Source organism: Littorina saxatilis, linkage group LG17 (assembly GCF_037325665.1).
Source record: "Littorina saxatilis isolate snail1 linkage group LG17, US_GU_Lsax_2.0, whole genome shotgun sequence".
NCBI classification, from domain to species: Eukaryota; Metazoa; Mollusca; class Gastropoda; order Littorinimorpha; family Littorinidae; genus Littorina; species Littorina saxatilis.
In genome coordinates this window covers 32,136,092-32,161,554 of record NC_090261.1, presented here as the reverse complement: position 1 = coordinate 32,161,554, position 25,463 = coordinate 32,136,092, and the positions used below count along the sequence as shown (strand labels likewise).

The following is a 25,463-nucleotide window of genomic DNA, read 5'->3' as shown; positions in this document are numbered from 1 at the left end:
CAATCTTAAGAATAGTTTTGTTTTTTTAATTTTAAAAACAATCCTCCTGGAAGCGAGTGTGCACACACCCACGCCCACCTTCTACTTCCCTTATTTAACAAGCAATGAAAAATTCAGACCATTTATACACACCTACACAAAGGTTAGAAGAAATTAAATATTATTAATAGAGTCCATTCACACACACACATTCACACATACACATGTATGTAAATTAACACACACACACACAAACTTTTGAACTGTTATTCAATTCATGGACATAATTTTGTTTTTCCTCCTATGTTTCAGATTTTCACATGCAATACAACTTCAAACTCTGTTTTAACAAGGTTGATTAAAGCGGGTACAAAACCTAAACAATTAAGTTGTCATATTTAAGCTCAGATGTCAAAACGAGACTTTCCATTCCAGCGAATGCATGTGGCTACCCCACCAACTAGCTCAGTTGGATTACTTCCAATGTGTTTATTCTAAAATTAGCATGTTTATTGCTGTTCCTTTCTGTGAACCGCTTACTTCATGTATACATGTATGCATGCTTTATAGATCGTTTTGTCTAATTTCAGTCCATGCATCAGTGGTGTTTTGTCTTTTTTCAGTTGAAACGTTCTCAGGAAGATGTCTTCAACATTTTGCTTTTGTACAACAAATGCATTTTAACTCGATCCTGCCGATGCTGCAGGACACCAATAGAAATAATAATCCTGCCCAGACTCCTGACGTATGCATGCACAGCTTTATCTTGAGCCAAGCACTGGTGCTATCTGACAGATGCCAGGCTTTACTCGAAATGCGTGGTGGCGTTAATAAATGATAAAACACCTGTGTCAGAAAATAAAAGCAGTGAACCAAAGCTTGTACTGCTAGTCATAGAAGATTCGGCAGTTCTCAGCAGTTGAGTCAATGACTTTTCAAAGGCAAGACAGTGGTCACAAGTTGGATGCTTCTGCTTGGAGCTGGTTGTAAGTTTCATTCAGACGATTTCGAAGCCTGTCTCTCTTTCTTTGGAGATATCGAATTCGCCATGTTTTCAATTTGTATCCGACGAACACACCAACCCCAAACGTTATAAAACACAGAATTGATGTCTGCCTTCCCGTGAATTGAGCGACATGACCCGCCATGATAGTTGTTCGTTGTTTACAGTGTTCTCCCTTAATTGTTGGCGAAAGCAGACGACAGCTGCTAAATGCCCTCGTTATCGCCTCCTAACTGTAACACAAGTTCAGTTTTGCTCTTGAAAGTTATAATTGTGTCAATAGATTGTTAGCCCATACTTTATCAGTTTTCATCTGGCTGCTTGTTATTTTATAATACGGAAAGTGATAAAACCGGCGACTTTCGTTTTAGCGACTGCGGCGCCTTTCAGATAATGAACTTATCTCAAAATTGTTGACGAAACTCGATTGCCTCGCCGGCTTCTTGCAAGCGGACTTTGAAACAAGTTTGGGTCGACGTACCGTAAATGTAACGTTTCGTTTTGTCAATAATTAAGCGTTCCAATAACCTGTAATTCTTGTTGTTTACTTGTACTCAAGTTTCGATTTAAATTGCATGAGAATTTCTGAGAATTATACCCCCAGACGAATTTTTCATTTTTTCGATAAATGGCTTTGATGACGTCATATCAGTTTTTTTTGTGAAAGTTGAGGCTGCACTGTCACACCTTCATTTTTTTGATCTAATTGATTGAAATTTTAACCAAGCAATCTTCGACAAACGGCCCGGACTATGGGCCTGCAATTCAGCTTCGAAACTTAAAGATGATTAATAACTTTGGTCATTCAAAATCTCAAAATGCTAATTGAAATCAAAATTTAAGTAATCGATCCAAAAATGATTTCATCTTATTCTGTATTGTTTCCTGATTTTAAAAACATAGATATGTTATGTTTGGATTAAAAAAATAACTTAAAGCTCAGAAAGTTAAAAAGAATGCAGAAAAGTGCGCTTTCCTGCTAAGCGCAAACGCCACTGCGCTATACTTGCTTGTCAATTTCACTACGTTTTTCACGTGAAAAGTGTCAGCGATTTCCTTGGCGCGGAGTTTGACGAAGCTGTATTGCGTCCTTGTCCGATTAAAACCTCGTAACTCAATTTTTTGCGAAATCTACCTTTCTACATCAAAATAATCTACGATTTTTTCTCTATTTGTGCATCTGGTACATGGGATGTTTCCGTACTTGGATTCACAGCAAACGTTGCATTCATAGTTTGTGGGGTTGCAACGTTGGTGAATCACAATGTTTGGTTTGCTTCACTACTTCCATTACTCATGGAAGATAGTGACTTTGTTTCCAAGTGAAAGCTGCACCATCAATTGACCCCTGCTCGCCCTTGCGGAGCTTGCACCAGACAGAACAAACATGACTCCTAATGCAAACAACGGTCGAGCAGATCAAGTTTGTGTCATGCTTTACAGTTGTTAGGTCCATGCAGTCCACATGAATGGACACAGTACACCCACGAAACACAATCAGAGTCAATACGAACAGTGATGTCATCTATGATAAGTTCCGTTTCGAAATCCCATGGTATAGAACTTTTATTCAGGCACACACAGCACAACAACCTAAGATCTTCAAACGAAGATAATTGACTTTCAGGTGTGAAGGACCCACTGCCAGACATGATGGACTGCATTCAGACACTAGAATACAACTTCAGTACGTGACATATGCATACTTGTACATCTTCAGCTAACCGTTGAAATAAGATCAGAAGTTCAGGACTGAACTATTACATAGTCAGAATACTTTAACTACTTAATCTCTCTTTGTAGTTATGTTTTTGCACTCAGCAAAGGAAAAATACTAACTAAACAATCATTTGAACAATAACTGATGTCGTAGTTTGTCATTGTACTACCCAATAGGTAATGTGGGCACTTCTAACTTCCTTAATGACGCTAATATTGAATTTTACCTAAACTCTGAGCGTACGGACATCTTACCGTAACCTCATATCTAACAGAAACAGTTCATTTACCGCCGTGTTTAGATGTTAGAAAACTTGTAATTCGACATACGAGGTTTGCATCTGCCAAAACCGAATAACACGCGAACGAAAGCTCGTAACTCAAGTTACGTGTAATTTTGGTTCGCGGTTTTGCCAAAATGATATACGAGGTATTTTTGTACCCATTTTTAACTGACTTCCAGCAATCTTAGGCTTTCACCACAATAACCAAAAAAATTGCCGGCCGGTGACAAAATGCAGTGCGTTCAGGTTTCAGTCATACAAATTAACTAACTGTAGTAATTTCGCCTTACTGGGGCGACTTGTTAATTCCGAGTCTTCGGGTCAGGTTAGAGGTCCGGCCTGGTTAGACGTGAAAACAAAAAACATCTACATTATTTCAAATTGCTTCAGATTACATACATGTATGATTTTTTTTTAGTGTTGGCTGGTTGGTTTACGTGTTTGTTTTTAAGAATCGTTTGACTGCGGTGATTCATCCGGCCACCACAAAGTAGCCTATGCGGCGGCAGACTGAGACAAAGTCAGTTTCGTCCGGGTACTAATTCGATCCTTTTTAGCTTCAACCGATGAGGTGGAGACAAAGGTGACAGATAACTGCTGGTCGGCAGAGCCTGAACCCATTGTATCAGCTCTTTTATCTTGCCCTGTGCGATAGCAGTCTTTCCACGTCAATCGTCTCATTTCAGTGTCTCCTTTCACTGAGTTTCATCTGCCTTTACCACACTCGTGCACCGACCTGAGAAGCCGGTTGTGACATTACTGTCTTCTCACTACAGTCAAACACCGAAGAGAGCGTCAGTCGTACAAAACCCATCTAAACTCAGAATCATGAAACCATCTGGAGAAGCAACTACACTTGTGGCCGTTGCCTTCGTTTCGTTGGCCGTTGGTGTCTTGATCGGTATGAAAATGAAGGACAGCAAAAACAAGAAGTAGACAGATCCACGTTTCATTACCAGCATCCGTCATGACACTGATTGAGAAAATGGAAGGTGAGTGTTGCGCGAGAAGCATGCATTTTTCAATTCGTGGGCCATGGAGTAAGTCTGACAGGCTTCCTTTTTACATTTAGTCAAGTTTTGACTAAATGTTTTAACGTAGAGGGGGGAATCGAGACGAGGGTCGTGGTGTATATGTGTGTGTGTGTGTGTGTGTGTGTGTCTCAGTGTCTGTCTGTGTGTGTGTGTAGAGCGATTCAGACTAAACTACTGGTCCGATCTTTATGAAATTTGACATGAGAGTTCCTGGGTATGATATCCCCAAACGTTTTTTTAATTTTTTTGATAAATGTCTTTGATGACGTCATATCCGGCTTTTCGTGAAAGTTGAGGCGGCACTGTCACGCCCTCATTTTTCAACCAAATTGGTTCAAATTTTGGTCCAGTAATGTTCGACAAAGCCCGGACTTCGGTATTGCATTTCAGCTTGGTGGCTTAAAAATTAGTTAATGACTTTGGTCATTAAAAATCTGAAAATTGTAAAAAAAATATTTTTTTTATAAAACGATCCAAAATTACATTCATCTTATTCTGCATCATTTGCTGATTCCAAAAACATATCAATATGTTATATTTGGTATAAAAACAAGCTCTGAAAATTAAATAAATAAAAATTAATATGAAAATTAAATGTTCAAAATCAATTTAAAAACACGTTCATCTCATTCCTTGTCGGTTCCTGATTCCAAAAACATATAGACATGATATGTTTGGATTAAAAACACGCTCAGAAAGTTAAAACGAAGAGAGGTACAGAAAAGCGCGCTATCCTCTCAGCGCAACTACTACCCCGCTCTTCTTGTCAATTTCACTGCCTTTGCCGTGAGCGGTGGACTGACGATGCTACGAGTATACGGTCTTGCTGCGTTGCATTGCGCTCAGTTTCATTCTGTGAGTTCGACAGCTTCTTGACTAAATGTTGTATTTTCGCCTTACGCGACTTGTTTAAATTTTAAATTTGTCACTAAATCTTTTATTTTGTTCCATCTGTTACTTTGTGTTCTGTTTATAATTACTGAAGAGGGTTATCTGCAAACGGACTGACCGACTGACTGTTTACTCTCCTTGAAACTCCATTAACATTATCATGCAGGCTTCATCGCCGTCATCACATTGTATACATTGTTTGAGATGGTAACAAGTTGTTTTAGTTGTGGACATATCTTTGATTTCAGAGGCATTCCGGCGACCACAACCTAATGCGGGGCAGCCAACTAACGAACAAACGTCCCCATGTCACTTGGCACAGCCACAACTACAGGAATTTGAAATCGAACATACACTGTGACCGACTGAATCCGTGGCTAGTCTGTTTAAATACACTGAGTAATTGAAATTACTCAAACTGTCAAAGAAAACTGAAGCCCAGATAAGTATGATACGTATTTACCGTGGCTAAAGTAAAACGGGCTGTGATGTCCATTTGCATCTTGTCATAGTTTCAGTAACACTTACTTTATTTATCGGCATTAATTGTGTGACGTTTAGGATTTACTTTCTTTCTTAACTTTTTTCTTGGTAGCTGCTATGTCGGATTTCCAACACTGAGCAGCAGTGATTGAACTAATAGTGGCAATTTAACTAAGTTGTACCTATGCCGAGAGCAGGCTTCGAGCAGTCACATCAGTGTAAGTCTCTTGCGTGTAATATCAGCTATAAACGAATTTGTAGTAAGTTGAACCCTGTTAAAAAGGTTGATGATCAGAACCACCAATGCCGCTTGCCTCTTCTATTTGTCCAGTTACAGTAAGTAAAATCATGTCACAGTTGGTAAGGCCATTTAACTGTTAAGCAAGATAATCAAAACCATCCATGCCACTCCAGTGCCTCATGTTTTTGTCCAATGTCAAAACTCACTTTCGTGTAGTGTTCAAGAAAAAGTGGTTGTATTTGTAAGAATTGTTGTTGGAGCGCATGAATGGAACGGGCGTATGTCAATTATATATGGTGTATGAATGTCACTAGAATAGCAGGGGCGGATCAGTTCATTTTATGGGGGGGGGGGGGGGGGTTCCAAAAGTATATTGTGAAGATATGGGTGTGAAGGCGCGAAGCGCCTAGCTTGCTAGGGGGGTCTGGGCGGATGCCCCCACGGAAAATTTTGAAAAAAAGGATGCAAAATGGTGCAATCTGATGCATTCTGAGAATGATCATTACCAGTTTCAGGCAGCAGATTTTGTCACTGATTAACAACCCCAAAAAACACAAAAAAGTATTTTTATTATTTGGCTGGGGGGGGGGGGGGGGGGGTCCGGAAACCCCAGAACACCCCCCCCCCCCCTCGTCCGCCCCTGAGTAGAGTATCTGATATATGTTTTGCCTGTGTCGTGACATAGGTCCTGTTAAAGGTGGTCGTCTACATTTTTGCTTTTTTTCAATAATCGTATGGTTAGATTTTGCTAAAAAGTTATTTCAGATGATGAATGAACCATGGGGAAAAAAGTTATAGAAAAAAAATATATGTAAAAAAAGATTTTATTTTTGGGTAGCGTGACTCACGCTTCCAATATTTTGTTTTCTGTTTGCTGAGAACATGTGCTTTGCCTAAAAATACTGACCAATCAAATTCATGTCACTATGCTTTGTAGCCACGCCCAAACAAGTGCAGCAACAGTTTGACACTGGAGCGCTGTCCACGCTTTTTTTTAAACGCACGAAATGCACGGGATTTGAGAGGAGTTTTGCGCTTGGCATTTTCCAAATAAGGATATCCTACTATGAGTACTACGCTGAAATACTACAATGAATTTTCAAACGGCTGCACTGGCTTCGTCTTTCCTGATCGAAAGGGGGTGTATTGTTGATATTTGTAGATAATAGACTCTGCATTTTAATGGTCAAATGGCGATTTCGGTATAAAAATGTAGACAAGGACCTTTAAACACTGATACAAACGAAAAACAAGTCGCGTAAGGCGAAAATACAATATTTAGTCAAGTAGCTGCCATTTTTCAGCAAGACCGTATACTCGTAGCATCGTCAGTCCACCGCTCATGGCAAAGGCAGTGAAATTGACAAGAAGAGCAGGGTAGTAGTTGCGCTAAGAAGGATAGCACGCTTTTCTGTACCTCTCTTTGTTTTAACTTTCTGAGCGTGTTTTTAATCCAAACATATCATATCTATATGTTTTTGGAATCAGGAACCGACAAGGAATAAGATGAAAGTGTTTTTAAATTGATTTGGACAATTTAATTTTGATAATAATTTTTATATATTTAATTTTCAGAGCTTGTTTTTAATCCGAATATAACATATTTATATGTTTTTGGAATCAGCAAATGATGGAGAATAAGATAAACGTAAATTTGGATCGTTTTATAAATTTTTATTTTTTTTTACAATTTTCCGATTTTTAATGACCAAAGTCATTAATTAATTTTTAAGCCACCAAGCTGAAATGCAATACCGAACCCCGGGCTTCGTCGAAGATTACTTGACCAAAATTTGAACCAATTTGGTTGAAAAATGAGGGCGTGACAGTGCCGCCTCAACTTTCACGAAAAGCCGGATATGACGTCATCAAAGACATTTATCAAAAAAATGAAAAAAACGTTCGGGGATTTCATACCCAGGAACTCTCATGTCAAATTTCATAAAGATCGGTCCAGTAGTTTAGTCTGAATCGCTCTACACACACACACACACACGCACACACGCACACACACACACACACATACACCACGACCCTCGTTTCGATTCCCCCTCGATGTTAAAATATTTAGTCAAAACTTGACTAAATATAATGATTGTTCACGGTTTCAAAGTTGAGCGTGTGTGTCAGCGTCGAACTCGGCCTATACGTGGGCTATTTGAAGTTTTCTGAAACCGTTGCTGTCGTCAGTAAAATTAACAAGTCGCGTAAGGCGAAAATACAATATTTAGTCAAGTAGCTGTCGAACTCACAGAATGAAACTGAACGCAATGCCATTTTACTCGTAGCATCGTCAGGCCACCGCTCATGGCAAAGGCAGTGAAATTGACAAGAAGAGCGGGGTAGTAGTTGCGCTAAGAAGGATAGCACGCTTTTCTGTACCTCTCTTTGTTTTAACTTTCAGAGCGTGTTTTTAATCCAAACATATCATATCTATATGTTTTTGGAATCAGGAACCGACAAGGAATAAGATGAAAGTGTTTTTAAATTGATTTGGACAATTTAATTTTGATAATAATTTTTATATATTTAATTTTCAGAGCTTGTTTTTAATCCGAATATAACATATGTATATGTTTTTGGAATCAGCAAATGATGGAGAATAAGATAAACGTAAATTTGGATCGTTTTATAAATTTTTATTTTTTTTTACAATTTTCCGATTTTTAATGACCAAAGTCATTAATCAATTTTTAAGCCACCAAGCTGAAATGCAATACCGAACCCCGGGCTTCGTCGAAGATTACTTGACCAAAATTTGAACCAATTTGGTTGAAAAATGAGGGCGTGACAGTGCCGCCTCAACTTTCACGAAAAGCCGGATATGACGTCATCAAATTCATTTATCAAAAAATGAAAAAAACGTTCGGGGATTTCATACCCAGGAACTCTCATGTCAAATTTCATAAAGATCGGTCCAGTAGTTTAGTCTGAATCGCTCTACACACACACACACACACAGACACACACAGACACACACACACACACACACACACACACGCACATACACCACGACCCTCGTTTCGATTCCCCCTCGATGTTAAAATATTTAGTCAAAACTTGACTAAATATAAAAATACAGTACTGAAAATATATGCCTATTCCAATGTGTGTGTGTGTGTGTGTGTGTGTGTGTGTGTGTGTGTGTGTGTGTGTGTGTGTGTGTGAGCACGGTCTGTGTGTTTGTGTGATTTGTATGATTTTTTTTATTGCCTAATGTGTGTTGTAACGAGGTAAAACATCAAAGTCACAATGGCAATTTACTGAGAATGACACTAACACACACACACACTCTCTCTCCGACTCTCTCTCTCTCTCTCTCTCTCTCTCTCTCTCTCTCTCTCTCTCTCTCTCTCTCTCTCTCTCTCTCTCTCTTAGTGGTAGGCAGTGCTCCAAAACAAATCGAAACTGCCACAACAATACAGAGCATGGAAAACTCTAGAATAATAGCAGAAACCAAATCCCCAACCAAGCATGTGCAGACAGCGACCCAAGAGCAGCGAACTCTTGCAAGTCTTGACCTGTGACACAGGGAGCTAGCTATTCGTTCCAATCTTGCCGCAGCCTACCTACTGCACGCTGAAGAAGTGGGTGCAGCATTAAAAACAAGCTTGGTCGATCTTGTAATTTCGTTATTGGATACCTTTATTGGTGATTCTGCGCACATAGTCTGTGCGCGCTTCTTGTCCCAAAACAAGTCTCTACACTCCGCTGTTTTGAAAACAATGATTACTCCCTGTTTTGACCCTTCGCACCATGACAACAGGTGACGCTACTCGGGATTTCCCTTTGGTGCCAGCAAGGTGCACGTTGCGTCCGCACATGTGTGAGTGCACTTCTGCGCTGTAAAACTCAGCATTGTAAGAAACGGGATTTCTTCAGTCTCTTGCATGAATGTAGAGCCTTCGATGAAGATTTAGAAAATTGCAGATAAAGGTGCGTGGTCTTTTAAAAGCTGCACAATTCATTTGAACCCTGTGTTCGATCGTGATCGAGGTAGATTGTCCGGGTAGGTGCTTGTTTCCAGTTAACATGCTAATGAATCAACACTGAAAGCACTAATCTTTGACAACAGAATACCAAGAGAAACGGAAGTGCAAAATTATCAAAGAAAAATAAGGTGTTGCTTAAAAAACAACACCACACAAACAAACACAATTAAGAACTGTAAGAAATAAAGCAGAAATTTAGCTAGAGGCCAGCTTCTTCACTCAAAGTGTCACAATGCATCGGAGGAATACCAACAACACGCTGGAGGAAAAGCTGAAAGACCACTACCACAAACGCGACTTTACGCCTAAACCTGCAACAGTCTCGAAGCTGGGCATGCTTTTCACCGCATCCCTCATTTTCATTCTCTTCTTTGAATCACTGTACACTCTGCTGCCTGGCATCTACTCAGAAGTGTCAGAGAATGGAAAGGTGGTAAGCAGAACAGGGCACTTCGGGGAGGGGTACTGGCTGGCATTTTTCGTGTTGCTGGTGACATGTGTGGAGGTGACCTGGAACTGGTGGAGGGTCTACTACGACAAGCCCAACTGGGTCACCAAGGAGCTGAAGGAGGAGCATTTTGGTCAGACCATTGAGACCCCTGCAGGTGAGTGTTGTAAGACATAGGACATCAATCATAAGATATAAGAATGTACATAGGTGAGTGTTGTAAGACATAGGACATCAATCATAAGATATAAGAATGTACATAAGTGAGTCTTGTAAGACATAGGACATCAATCATAAGATATAAGAATGTACATGTATTTTATACAGTGCAAACCCCTCTCCCCCCTCATTTCAGACCTCCAACATTCTGAAAAAAACAGGTCTTAAAAGAGAGGAATTCTAAAATGGGGGTAAATTTACTTAGATTAAGAACAAAAAGTTTGAAAAAAAACATGGTCTTAAAAGGGAGGGAGTCTTGAATTGGAGGGTCTAAAACATTAGTTTCACTGTAACCATGTACAATTCCATAATGGTTTGTGAGATAATTTTTAAATAAAAACATAAAAATATGTAAAAGCCATAACATTTACAGCAGAATTTCATCAAAACAAAATGGTCTGATTTTTTTCCTGTTTCATGTAAGGTAATCATTGAAAAAAAAAGCACTGGTTTTATACAGAAAGCAATACTCGCTGCTTAAAATGAAGGTAAATTGACAGACCTTGTGAACAAAATGTCTGAAATAACAGGGTCTTAAAGGGGAGGAGGTCTTAAACAAGGGGGGATGGGCGGGGGCTTAAAGTAAACTTATTTATCCTACATATGTGAGAGAGACACCCGTGAGATAATAATCATTCAAATCACACGTGTGTATATCATGTAAATGAGGTCATGTCAAGCAAGTCTGGCAGGGACCTGTTTTTCCTCTGCTTATGATGCCAAAGTCACCAAGACAAACGTCATTATAGAAACACAAATTGCGCTCGCTAATTACCCTTGATGAATCTTTAGAACTAACACGTCACGCCACACTTTCAGAGTGACGTTTATTTGCTTTGACGTAATAGATTGCACGAGGCTTTAGAAGAGATCGAGGTTCCAAAACAAGCGTCTTCAATTTAGCTGCCTCGAATGCAGGACATTTTCAGTAAAATACACGTAAATACAGTATGTAGGATAAACAGAATACTACATGGCTTGCTGTGTCGTACCAGATTTACACTCGTTGCTTTTTCAAATAGTGAACACCTCGCTTTTGCTCGCAGTTCAATATTTAAACAAGAAGGGCAAAGCCCATACGACTCACATGCTTTACACATTTTTCCTACCAAAATACATGTGACCTTGACCCAAGGTCAAGGTCATGCAACACAAAGCTGTTAATTCAAGACATAGGAAGTACAATGGTGCTTATTGGCTCTTTCTACCATGAGATATGGTCACTTTTAGTGGTTCACTACCTTATTTTGGTCACATTTCATAAGGGTCAAAGTGACCTTGACCTTGATCATATGTGACCAAATGTGTCTCATGATGAAAGCATAACATGTGCCCCACATAATTTTTAAGTTTGAAACAGTTATCTTCCATAGTTCAGGGTCAAGGTCACTTCAAAATATGTATACAATCCAACTTTGAAGAGCTCCTGTGACCTTGACCTTGAAGCAAGGTAAACCAAACTGGTATCAAAAGATGGGGCTCACTTTGCCCTATATATCATATATAGGTGAGGTATTGAATCTCAAAAACTTCAGAGAAAATGGGAAAAATGTGAAAAATAGCTGTTTTTTAGGCAACATTTATGGCCCCTGCGACCTTGACCTTGAAGCAAGGTCAAGATGCTATGTATGTTTTTTGGGGCCTTATCATCATACACCATCTTGCCAAATTTGGTACTGATAGACTGAATAGTGTCCAAGAAATATCCAACGTTAAAGTTTTCCGGACGGACGGACGGACGGACGGACGGACGGACGGACGGACGGACGGACGGACGACTCGGGTGAGTACATAGACTCACTTTTGCTTCGCATGTGAGTCAAAAACCAACTCGTGTAAACTTGGTACGACACAGCAAGCCATGTAGTATTCTCTATATCTATCAATGCTGAACTGACCTTATACGGTGTGCAGGATGGAAGCACTGCCCCACCTGCCAGCTGGACGCACCCCCTCGCTCTCACCACTGCAACTTCTGCGGACACTGCATCCTGAAGCGGGATCAGCACTGCTTCTTCACCAGCTCCTGTGTGGGACTGTACAACCAGCGCCATTTTGTTGTCTTCTGTCTCTATGGTGTGTGGGGCTGCCTCATGGGGGTATACCTCCAGCTGTCTTATCTCAACATTTCCTATCCCCTGTCTGATGAGAACTTCATGATGTACGTGCCTCCTGTCCCGCTTTTCCAGCTGCTGATCGGAAACCTGTCCTTTGGATCGTTTGTGGTGATGTTACACGTCTACGTCAACATTTGCATCATGTGTGTTGCTGGCTTCCTTGCCGCATGGCAGCTTCTCCTTATAGTCAGAGGTCAGACATCTCATGAGGCGTGGAAGATGATCAGGGCGTACAATGCAGGTGTTTACACCAACATTACATCAGTCTTTGGATCGCCGATGACGTCCTGGATCTTGCTTTTTGCACCTCTGATGCTTCCCCTTGAACTGGACGGTGTAAAGTGGAACATACAAGGCAAACCTGAGAAGGCAAACTGAGATGGCTGAAGTAAATTTGAACAAGACATGTTGCTCATAGTGTAGTACCGGTACATTGAATAGCTTCAAAATGCAGCATCAAGTTGTGTTCAAGAAGTCTTGATATGTTTGCTTTTGAAATGCTTCTGATATTGGAACAAACATAAAGAGAGATAGAATAAGGTTTGAACCTAAAAATTATGGAAAAAGGCAATCATAATTATTACATGAGTTTTCATCCTTGCCTAAAGAGACACATTGTTCACAAATGTTACAATTTTTCTCTTGCTGCCTTGCTGTACTTTAAAATAAAAGATGTTTTGTGTCATGCATGGTGTGGAAATAATATTAATCACAATGCCTAAAATCTCTTTTGTCAGTTCTCCCACATCCACAGCTGTAAAGCTTTTTAATAATCAAAATTTGCCAATTTTTTCACTTCTACCCCCAAGAATTGTTGCCCGACGCAATCTTTTCTTGCTTCTTCTGAGCTCATTGGCTGCAACTCACATGGGATTTTATGCGCATGATTGTTTTTTCCCTGTCGTTTTAATCAGAGTGCCACAATCAGCCTGTGTTTTGGAGAATCCATGCATAAAATTGTGTGTTTGTGTGTGTGTGTTTATGAGAGAGAAGTTCCAATAAATTATGCAATACACTGCCTCTTCCTTCAGTTAAAGAACTGAAGTCGTGGGGATATCAAAATCACATTTATAAAGTTGTCAACATACACATTGATTACAGTGGGACCCCACTTTAAAGACCCCCCAAATTATAACCTCCCTTTTTAAGACCTTGATTTTCACATTTTCTGTTCACAAGCTCTGTTGTATTTTACAGGTCTACATTGTAAGACCTTGATTTTCACATTTTCTGTTCACTGGGTGGCCGAGTGGTAACGCACTTGCGCTCGGAAGCCAGAGGTTGCAAGTTCGACCCTGGGTCAGGGCGTTAGCAATTGTCTCCCCTCTTTCCTAACCTAGGTGGTGGGTTCAAGTGCTAGTCTTTCGGATGAGACGAAAAACCGAGGTCCCTTCGTGTACACTACATTGGGGTGTGCACGTTAAAGATCCCACGATGGACAAAAGGGTCTTTCCTGGCAAAATTGTATAGGCATAGATAAAAATGTCCACCAAAATACCCGTGTGACTTGGAATAATAGGCCGTGAAAAGTAGGATATGCGCCGAAACGGCTGCGATCTGCTGGCCGATGTGAATGCGTGATGTATTGTGTAAAAAAAATTCCATCTCACACGGCATAAATAAATCCCTGCATAAAAAAATAAAAAATAAAAATATTTTAAAAAATCCCTGCGCTTAGAACTGTACCCACGGAATACGCGCGATATAAGCCTCATATTGATTGATTGATTGACAAGCTCTGTTGTATTTTACAGGTCTACATTGTAAGACCTTATTTTCTCAGATTTGTGGTTATTAAAACAGGGGTCCCACTATACCAAGGTAATGTCCAATGATCTCGAGAAACATGTGTTTAGTACAGTGGAACACCCCTGTTGAGACCCCAAATTTAAGACTTCCTCCTTTCTCAGATGTTCTCTTTATAGCCTCTGTAAATTACCTCCATTTTAAGACCTGTTTTTGTCAGATTTTGGAAGGTCAAAAAAGGAAGATTCCACTGTAAACTAGTTTTTCCATTTTTTTTATTCTGATCATATTTTGTACTTTTCATATATTTCATACATTGTATCACCCCCCGAGGGTTAGGGGGAATAATTTACCCGATGCTCCCCAGCATGTCGGAAGAGGCGATTAACGGATTCTGTTTCTCCTTTTACCCTTGTTAAGTGTTTCTTGTATAGAATATAGTCAATGTTTGTACAGATTTTAGTCAAGCAGTATGTAAGAAATGTTAAGTCCTTTGTACTGGAAACTTGCATTCTCCCGGTAAGGTAATATATTGTACTATGTTGCAAGCCCCTGGAGCAATTTTTTTATTAGTGCTTTTGTGAACAAGAAACATTAACAAGTGGCTCTATCCCATCTCCCCCCCCCTTTCCCCGTCGCGATATAACCTTCGTGGTTGAAAACGACGTTAAACACCAAATAAAGAAAGAAAAGAAAGAATACATTGTATCAATTTTTCTGATGAAACTGCATGTGCAGTGTGCAATTGCTATTTAATTGTTTATTTGGTGTGTTTTACAAACTGACTCGTATGAGTGCGTGAAAGGAAATTGTATACATGTAAGACCATGTTGCTCAATTTTTCAGGACTTCTATGTGCTTTCTTAACACATATATATTAAAGAATACATGTATGTGAATTACGCAGTTGTGTCAGTCCAAAGCCAGAGGTACAAACTCTTTAGTTTATTTACAAAATCAAATGTACATCTGAACAAGAAGAGCAAACGCTCGATCGAGTCACTTTCGCAGTTCTGAATATTATATGAGGCATCAGATGGACAGGAAGAAATTGCTATTCACAACACAATACAGATGTAAATAATTTGATGTAAAGAATAATCCTATAAAGTTTGAATCAAATCCGATGAATAGTTTCAGAGATATGATATTTCAATTTTTTTCCTTCAAGACATACCTGTGACCTTGAAAAAGGTCAAAGGTCACCAAAGCAGACGTCAAAGTGTAGGTCACTGGGAGTCACGTTCACATAAAATTTGAGCCCGGTCACTTTTATAGTTTCCGAGAAAAGCCCAACGTTAAGTTGTGTGTTGCCGAACAGAAAAGGCTAGTTATCTCCCTTGTTTTTCTGATAACGTTCGTAAAAGGCTACAGATGTAAATACTTTGATGTAAAGAATAATCCTACAAAGTTTCAATCACATCCGATGAACTTTGTCAAAGATATAAAATGTCTAATTTTTCCTTTGACGCTGACCTGTGACCTTGAAAAAGGTCAAAGGTCAACGAAACCATCGTTAAAGTGTAGAGGTCATTGGAGGTCACGACTAAACAAAATATGAGCCCGATCGCTTTGATAGTTTCCGAGAAAAGTCCAACGTTAAGGTGGTGTCTACGGACGGCCGGCCAGACGGCCGGCCGGACAGACTAACACTGACCGATTACATAGAGTCACTTTTTCTCAAGTGACTCAAAAACACAAGCATAAAAAAGAACACACGCAGACACATTTTTTTCTTTAATGACAAATTGCTCTAATACACACTGTTTATATTTATATCATTTTTATTTAAAATCTTTGAAGAAAAAAAAATGTAAATGACATCCCAGTACAAGGTTTTCCCCTATTATGTGTGGCAACAGAAAATACATGCCGATTTTGTAACAGCAGAAAATTTAGTACATGTATACAATGGCATTTGCATAAAAAGACCGTGCGAAAGACAAACAGATTGTTACAAATGACTTCCTCTTTTGAACTAATTACAGTACTAAGGAATATACACATTCATGATGCTGTGAAAGGATAAATAAACAGATAAGCCTGTTTTTCTTGAAAACAAAACTATTTTGGTGTAAGTAACATTTCATAGATACATGTAGCTGATTCATTTCATGAAGATAAAGCCAAGCGTTTTCAGTAGTTCTTAACAATTCAGCCGCAATAAAAACTAAATAAAAATATAGGAACTTGTGAAAGAGAGATTACAGTGTGGCGGGAGAGCCAGATTTGAAGAAAGTTTGATGTAGAAGTTAGAGATGAAAGGCTTAGAATGGTCATGGTGTACAGAGTCCTTTCTGTCACGCTATCGCTGTTTTCAGCTTGTCAAAGAAGAGAGAGAACAATAGGGTATAAACAACAGCAGACGATGCAAGGGAGGTAATTCCCTTTTCAGTTCCGTGTTGGCGGCCATTTATGTGGCGCGGACACGATTTTACCAGCATACGGGTCGATAAATGGTGGTAGAACTTGACCAATGTCAAGTTGAGTAACGAGAGATTGGATGAAAGTTGTGTAATGGATGTAATTTAGTGACCACAAGATGTTATTTTGGTTAATAACGTAACAGGAATATGATGATTGTTCGTAGGGTTGGAAACAACGATCGCCGGAAGAAATCATTGTTAGATCAACAAGAGGCGAAGCCATCAAGGCTCACGTAAGAAATCGACAAACAGTAACACAAACTCAATCACACACACACACACACACACACACACACACACACACACACACACACACACACACACACACACGGCACACACACACAGAAAGAGCATAGGTGAAACTGTGCAAGAAAGCGAGACACTAGATCTAGATCTGTCTGTCTGCATGTAGCCTACTTACAAGGACACGACTGCCAACTAGTCTCGGCGCGCTCAAAATAATAATGACCGAGACTGTCAGTACTTCCTTCGCGTGACGTCTAACCCTCTTACGTCATAATGTGACGTCAATGTAATGTGACGTCTTCAAATGTTAGAGTTTCTACCACAGACATACACACGCACAGACGCACGCACGCACGCACGCACAGACAGACAAAGTTACGATCGCATAGGCTACACTTACGTGAGCCAAAAAGAATAGGAATGGTAAAAGAGAGGAGAGACAAGGTTTCTTTGATGAAGATAGTGTTGTAGGTTGCTTAAATATTACGAACAGTTATTAAAAGAGCGCTTGTTGTGATCAGCAAGTGTAAAGATAAAGGAAAAAGGACGGATTACATTGTCCGCGTAATGTTTTGAAAGTAGTGCGGTTAATGTTCTTTTTCGGTCAGCCAATCTGCCTCTGGTTCTGTGTGTTTGTTTGCGTTGCCATGCAGATTGGTATAAAAGACAGTGTAAAATGAGGTTACTACACGCATTAGGACAGGCTTTAGAACAGAATAGGATGGGTTAGAGTAAGGACATAGACTGAGGGCGCTAGGTTAGGGATTAGAATAGGGAGAGAGTAAAGACAAGGTAGACTAGATCAAGATTTAGAATAGGGACAAGAAGAAGAGACTTCGCATTCTGTTGAAGGGTTAGTGTAGGGAAAACACAGCGTAACGATAAAAGAACTTAGAGATTCTTTCTACCTTTTCGTAAATTAGGACAGATCAGGTATAGCCAGTTACAAAGGACGACCGCGCATGTTACTGATTGCTTACTTCAAGCAAAAGTAAAGGTCTAAAAGATATGTAGGCGAGAAATTCCGTAGATAGTCAGAAATAAACAACCGGACTGTTAGAGCGTCGGCGTGCGTTTGATTGAACGGTCCTAAATTAGATAGCTAGGTGTGGTAGATTAAACATTAGGTGACCTGCGCAATTCTAGGTAAGCTCCTGTGTTTTTGGTGTCCCGCCTGTTTTGCGCATGGTACTTTGTAAAAGGGGAAACTGGAATTAGGTTAGGGACAAACAACTTTGGTGACGAATAGGGAGGGTTGACATTGACTCTGTCCCGTTCTCACTAAAGTCAAAATAGTAACTTCTGAAGTCTTAGACTAACCTTAAAACTTAGCCCAAAGCGGGAAGAACTGTTTCTCCCATTCAGAATTCCATTAAAGATCAGGTTTGAGAGAAATTCTTAGATAGTCAGTCAGAGAACAAAAGATCCTGTATGGGATAAAAATATAGCTAGCTCGATATGCGGAGTCTCGATTTAGGATAGGATTATTTGGGGAAGGGAGATTAGGCGGCTTCATTGTTTTTCCATGATAATAATTTGCGCATTTTTGATGTTTGCCATGTAAAGGATACCCGGGTTTTTGTATCAATTTTGTATGTGAATTTACGATATTGAATAATTTGCACTTGTTGTATTGGAAGGCTTGTACACTTTTCTAGAAATGAGTTTAATAAACTATTTTATAGAAAAGTAACCCTATGGAATTGACTCCATCACTCGACTGAATGATTTTCGTTGATACCTGAGTCGTCACTTCTTCTCACTGATTTAACCTTTTTGGAAAGATAAGCTAACTCGGCAATTTTAGATGGAAGAGGATAAATAAAGCGCACTAGCAGATTTTAGTTGCACGCACTAGGGAAAAATGAACACAACGCGAGGCCAAATCTAGATCCGTAAAGGAGAAAATAACAGGTGCACACACTAAATAACAAATCTGTAGAGCCGCATAAAAGACTCAGGTCTTGGTTATTATCTACAACTTCCACGGTTTTCCGCCGGGTAAATAAACAAACATTCAATGCAATAGGAAAACTGCTACATTTTGGTGGCCGTGACCAAGGATTTAATATTAGCTTATCTTTCAGGGTAGTAGAAGGCTACATTTTGGTGGCCGTGATCAAAGATCTAATATTAGCTTTTTATTTTATCTTTCAGGGTAGTAGAAGGCTGCATTTTGGTGGCTGTGATCAAAGATCTAATAGGCCTAATTATTAGCTTTTTATTTTATCTTTCAGGGTAGTAGAAGGCTGATCATTTCAGCACAAAATCAAGGAGAATTGTAGAAATAGTTAGTTGTGAAAGACGACTTCACGTGACCTGAGAATCATTCGGATGAAGAATGGATGCGGAGTATTCTTGGTAGTTCTGTTATTGTCATTTCGTGTCAAGCGCCTGTGTTTGACAGCCAGGTGATCGCAACATATTTTTCGTGAGAGATCTAAGCGGCTGTAAGCTTAGTCAATATGTTTTAGATTACTATTGTTCGTTAGATGGGATTGACATCTTCGTTACAGGGGTCTAAGAGGAAAAGTTTCTTTTTCTAAAGTACGTTTAGAAGTGGGTGATTGTGATGACGGTGGCGTGTTCTTAGCCTATCTGTAGGTTTAGAAGTTTTCTGAATGAAGAGGCTGTAATAGGCCTAGGGTCGTGTTGAGATGGAGGACGACGAAACGGGTATTTTGTCGAGTTGGTTACACGCGGCAGGTTATTTTGGTGGATGTGTTCTGCTAGGTTGGGTTCTTAGGGCTATTTTTGGCAGAAAAGTAGATGAGATAGAACAAAGATGTCGGGAAGATATCCCACCTTGTGGAGAAATGCAGAAGCACACAAAGAAACAGTATCACGTAAATCCAGAGAGAAAATCAGGAAATCTTTTCACATATTCTGCACCGCAGAATGCACAGAAAGTGTCGGTTCATTCTAGACAAGGGAGGTTTTATTCCTCACAAGAATATTGCTATCCTAGAACAAGAAGTAAGCTTGTTTGTCAGCGGGAGTCTGCTGAACATGCGTGCAGGGAGGAAGAACGCGAGTACAGAGATTACTACGCGCGTTCCAAAGGTCGCACAAGTCAAAAGTGTCACAAAGAATGTACAACAATTGGTGACGTCGGTAGACATGACGTAAAGTTTGGGGTTCGTGGAGACTGCGGTCCAAATTCTTATGGGGATGTCAGACGAATCCCAGCGGAAAAGTATTATGGTCCTGTCAAACGGGAATTGCACTCAGAAATCTTTACGCACAAACGGCAACAGATGGAGGCAGACAAGTTTGATGGAAGTACGAATGTAAAATTGTACTTGGGGAAATTCGAGAGAGTAGCTAAATGGAATGGGTGGTCGTATGAGGAGAAGGGAATACAATTGAGGATGTGTCTAAAGGGAAAAGCGGATTCGATAGTGGAAAGGGTGTTGAAGGGGATGGACGGAGAAGACTACGAGTCATTGAAAAGGGTGCTAACTAAATGTCTCACACCGGTAGGCGCCATTAACATGTACAGGAATGAGTTCAAGAATAGAAGAAAAAGACGAAACGAAGACATCCAAGAATTTGGACGATCTATCCAAGAACTGGCTGAGAAAGCATACCCCGAAGACTATAACACCGGCCTAGAAGAGATCCTTATAGATAAATTTATTGGGGGTTTAGACAACGCAGCAATGAGAGAACACGTGTTGTATGGTAAACCAAACACACTCGACGAGGCAATTGAACTTGGCCAAGAGACCGAGTTAGTACAGAGATACGAGGAGGGCCTGCTTAATGAGCGAAAGGGGGAAGAAAGAAACACACGGGAAGAGGACGAAAAAGTAACTGCCAGTATGGAAGCTGTCCTGAGACAGATGAAGAAAACAATGGAAATCTTTGAGGAGAAGATGATGGGAAAGCAGAAAGAAAAAGAACAAAGACAAAAGGGGGCATGTCATGTTTGTGGGGACTTTCTACATTATGCTCGTCAGTGTCCTAGAAATAAAAATGGAAGGGATGACAAAAACGGGAATTGTAGAGGGAGCCGTGACATGTTTTGTCCTTCTCATACTCATATGAATACGAGGGCTGTGGAGGGTCACAACCAGAAAACACAGGGTGAGGAGAGTACCCCTGATAGCAGAGGTGACTTATTACAGAGGGCTGGATTTGAGGCCGGTAACTCAAACAAGGGTAGAGATTTTGATAGAAGATCTCGAGGGAATAGAACAAGGGAGTTTGTTTGTTCCAAAAGACTTCCCTTCAAGGGGAAAGGTGATTCCAGGTTTAAAATAGGAAAGGATGAAATGAGTTCTCCTAAAGCAAACCAAGAAAGAGAAGCAAGTTTAGAAAGGGATTTTTCGGTTGAATCAGTTGTTCAGAGGAATTTTGCCTCGCCAGAAGGTGAGGATATGGCTGATTCGGCTCAAGATAGTGTGATAGATACGGGTGACAATAGTAACTCTAGGGGAAGAGTTGTGGAAGATTGTACCCAGGTATCAGTAAGAGGGGTTGTGAAGAAAGAATGTGTTCTAGTGAATCAAAGTAAGGCGTCTTGGGAGATGCGGGATTTGACTAGTTCAGACTTGGTGGGTTCACCCCTTGATAGTTGTGAGAAGAAAGGTCTTCTGATTGAACGTATTTCAAAACTTGATGCTTCAGATATCGGAGTAGTCCCAGAGGTGGGAGATGGTAAACGGGAATCACAGACACAAGTCAAAGATGTATCAGTTGCTCAGAGACAATCTGACGTACTCGAGAGTAGGGATGTAACTGATCCAGTCGATGATTGCCTACTCAGTACTGAAGACAGAACTAACTTTGAGAAGAGGGTTTTAGTGGAGGAAACCTGTGGAGCAGAACAAAAAGCTGCGGACAGGGAAGGTACTCTAGCTATCCAAAGTAAGGAGTTGCAAGAGACTCCAGCTAGTGGGACAGAACAAGGTAGTTCTGACCAAGATGATTCATCTAGGTGCACTTCAGTTGTTGTACAGACAGAGCAGACTACAAAGACAGATGAGAGCTCATGGGACGTGATTGACCTCAAAAAGGGTCATGGGATCAAGGTTGAGACAATTGACAGTGTCAATAGAGCAACCAAAGCCTTGTTGGTGCTTGTTTGGGAGACAGGGTGGGTTTTGCCGTGTAAATTCAGACCACCAGTCAGACCTCCACCATGGCCAGATCCTGGCTTTTGGTCAAATGTGGAAAGAAAAGCAACAAGGTTGTTTATCGCTCTGATATGATTCAGCTAAAGTTTACTGCCGTTCATAACAAACAGTGTCTTTTTGTCAGAATCAGAGTGATGTATTCTGTCCGATTGTTTTGTCTGGGATATTAGGACGGTTTGAGCGACTTTGATAAAGGTCACCATAGGTCCGTATCTGTCTCAGGTAAAGTGTTTTTCTCGTGCCTTAACATGATCGTATACTCATATTTTAACCAGATACATAATAGTTCATTATTAGTACAAGTAAAGGAGATGGGGAAAGAAGAGGATCACCGTTGTTGCAGATTGTTCGGAAGGGCGTACTTCGATACCCCTTGCTTTCCGTCCCGTCAATCTGTAGGGCTACAAATTAGATTTCGCAGGAGGAGGTACACCGATACCCCTCTGAACGTAACTGTGAAATCTAATAGGAAATGATAATCCAGACCAGTAGATCAGAAGGCAGTACCACGATACCCCTTTCAACTCTAGCTGACTATTAGGTGGACTGCACCTGAGTTTCCGGGAGGGCGTACAGCAATACCCCTCACAACTTTAACCGTTGGCTTAGGAAGTAAGGATAAGTTACGGAAGGGCGTACTTCGATACCCCTTACAACTTTAGCCGTCAACTTGGACGTAATGGACACCAGCGTGATCCATTGATGAAAAAGATGACCGGTGAGAAGGCAGCAAAATTCCACAACGAGATGACCATAATTTAAGTTAAAAATCAACTATGATGATGATGATGTTGTTGATGGTTCAATAAAGAATGTTTTATAGTTAGTTGTTATTTTGATGAAATTAGATAGTTAGTATTGATGAATTTGTTGAAAACACAACAGGTGTATGTTGAGCATAAGCAGGTAAACTTTATTCAAATCTCTTATAGTTATTCTAGGTAGTTTGTTCCAAACGACATAGAATTTGAGTTGGGGGGAATGTGGCGGGAGAGCCAGATTTGAAGAAAGTTTAATGTAAAAGTTAGGGATGGAAGGCTTAGAATGGTCATGGCGTACAGAGTCCTTTCTGTCACGCTATCGCTGTTTTCAGCTTGTCAAAGAAGAGAGGGAACAATAGGGTATACACAACAGCAGACGATGCAAGGGAGGTAATTCCCTTTTCAGTTCCGTGTTGGTGGCCATTTATGTGGCGCGGACACGATTTTACCAGCATACGGGTCGATAAATGGTGGTAGAACTTGACCAATGTCAAGTTGAGTAACGAGAGATTGGATGAAAGTTGTGTAATGGATGTAATTTAGTGACCACAAGATGTTATTTTGGTTAATAACGTAACAGGAATATGATGATTGTTCGTAGGGTTGGAAACAACGATCGCCGGAAGAAATCATCGTTAGATCAACAAGAGGCGAAGCCATCAAGGCTCACGTAAGAAATCGACAAACAGTAACACAAACTCAATCACACACACACACACACACACACACACACACACACACACACACACACACACACACACACACACACGGCACACACACACAGAAAGAGCATAGGTGAAACTGTGCAAGAAAGCGAGACACTAGATCTAGATCTGTCTGTCTGCATGTAGCCTACTTACAAGGACACGACTGCCAACTAGTCTCGGCGCGCTCAAAATAATAATGACCGAGACTGTCAGTACTTCCTTCGCGTGACGTCTAACCCTCTTACGTCATAATGTGACGTCAATGTAATGTGACGTCTTCAAATGTTAGAGTTTCTACCACAGACATACACACGCACAGACGCACGCACGCACGCACGCACAGACAGACAAAGTTACGATCGCATAGGCTACACTTACGTGAGCCAAAAAGGATAGGAATGGTAAAAGAGAGGAGAGACAAGGTTTCTTTGATGAAGATAGTGTTGTAGGTTGCTTAAATATTACGAACAGTTATTAAAAGAGCGCTTGTTGTGATCAGCAAGTGTAAAGATAAAGGAAAAAGGACGGATTACATTGTCCGCGTAATGTTTTGAAAGTAGTGCGGTTAATGTTCTTTTTCGGTCAGCCAATCTGCCTCTGGTTCTGTGTGTTTGTTTGCGTTGCCATGCAGATTGGTATAAAAGACAGTGTAAAATGAGGTTACTACACGCATTAGGACAGGCTTTAGAACAGAATAGGATGGGTTAGAGTAAGGACATAGACTGAGGGCGCTAGGTTAGGGATTAGAATAGGGAGAGAGTAAAGACAAGGTAGACTAGATCAAGATTTAGAATAGGGACAAGAAGAAGAGACTTCGCATTCTTTTGAAGGGATAGTGTAGGGAAAACACAGTGTAACGATAAAAGAACTTAGAGATTCTTTCTACCTTTTTGTAAATTAGGACAGCTCAGGTATAGCCAGTTACAAAGGACGACCGCGCATGTTACTGATTGCTTACTTCAAGCAAAAGTAAAGGTCTAAAAGATATGTAGGCGAGAAATTCCGTAGATAGTCAGAAATAAACAACCGGACTGTTAGAGCGTCGGCGTGCGTTTGATTGAACGGTCCTAAATTAGATAGCTAGGTGTGGTAGATTAAACATTAGGTGACCTGCGCAATTCTAGGTAAGCTCCTGTGTTTTTGGTGTCCCGCCTGTTTTGCGCATGGTACTTTGTAAAAGGGGAAACTGGAATTAGGTTAGGGACAAACAACTTTGGTGACGAATAGGGAGGGTTGACATTGACTCTGTCCCGTTCTCACTAAAGTCAAAATAGTAACTTATGAAGTCTTAGACTAACCTTAAAACTTAGCCCAAAGCGGGAAGAACTGTTTCTCCCATTTAGAATTCCATTAAAGAACAGGTTTGAGAGAAATTCTTAGATAGTCAGTCAGAGAATAAAAGATCCTGTATGGGGTAAAAATGTAGCTAGCTCGATATGCGGAGTCTCGATTTAGGATAGGATTATTTGGGGAAGGGAGATTAGGCGGCTTCATTGTTTTTCCATGATAATAATTTGCGCATTTTTGATGTTTGCCATGTAAAGGCTACCCGGGTTTTTGTATCAATTTTGTATGTGAATTTATGATATTGAATAATTTGCACTTGTTGTATTGGAAGGCTTGTACACTTTTCTAGAAATGAGTTTAATAAACTATTTTATAGAAAAGTAATCCCATGGAATTGACTCCATCACTCGACTGAATGATTTTCGTTGATACCTGAGTCGTCACTTCTTCTCACTGATTTAACCTTTTTGGAAAGATAAGCTAACTCGGCAATTTTAGATGGAAGAGGATAAATAAAGCGCACTAGCAGATTTTAGTTGCACGCACTAGGGAAAAATGAACACAACGCGAGGCCAAATCTAGATCCGTAAAGGAGAAAATAACAGGTGCACACACTAAATAACAAATCTGTAGAGCCGCATAAAAGACTCAGGTCTTGGTTATTATCTACAACTTCCACGGTTTTCCGCCGGGTAAATAAACAAACATTCAATGCAATAGGAAAACTGCTACAACAGTA

At 40.3% G+C, this 25,463-nt stretch overlaps 1 protein-coding gene and 1 long non-coding RNA gene across 3 annotated transcripts; both read left to right on the top strand.

Moving 5' to 3' along the window:
• The first annotated feature begins 1,331 nt into the window (after positions 1 to 1,331).
• LOC138953860 (uncharacterized) lies at positions 1,332 to 5,882 on the top strand. 2 transcript variants are annotated; one of them, XR_011451628.1, is made up of 3 exons: positions 1,332 to 1,470; positions 3,672 to 3,977; positions 5,159 to 5,882. It is a non-coding gene; the product is annotated as an uncharacterized lncRNA (long non-coding RNA). The 2 variants fall into 2 exon arrangements; XR_011451627.1 differs by lacking the exon at positions 1,332 to 1,470 and having other exon boundaries at positions 3,362 to 3,977.
• A 3,528-nt stretch (positions 5,883 to 9,410) lies between these two features.
• Positions 9,411 to 15,827, top strand: LOC138952385 (palmitoyltransferase ZDHHC22-like). The gene is made up of 2 exons (XM_070324048.1): positions 9,411 to 10,231; positions 12,208 to 15,827. Exons 1-2 carry the CDS (start codon positions 9,859 to 9,861, stop codon positions 12,786 to 12,788), a joined length of 954 nt encoding a protein of 317 aa, XP_070180149.1. The 5' UTR covers positions 9,411 to 9,858; the 3' UTR covers positions 12,789 to 15,827.
• The last annotated feature ends 9,636 nt before the right edge of the window (positions 15,828 to 25,463 follow it).

Coding starts and splice junctions, on each gene's coding strand:
- LOC138952385 (XM_070324048.1), top strand. CDS start 9,859: ATGCATCGGAGGAATACCAACAACACGCTGGAGGAAAAGCTGAAAGAC. Junction 10,232..12,207: donor GACCATTGAGACCCCTGCAG/GTGAGTGTTGTA, acceptor TACGGTGTGCAG/GATGGAAGCACTGCCCCACC.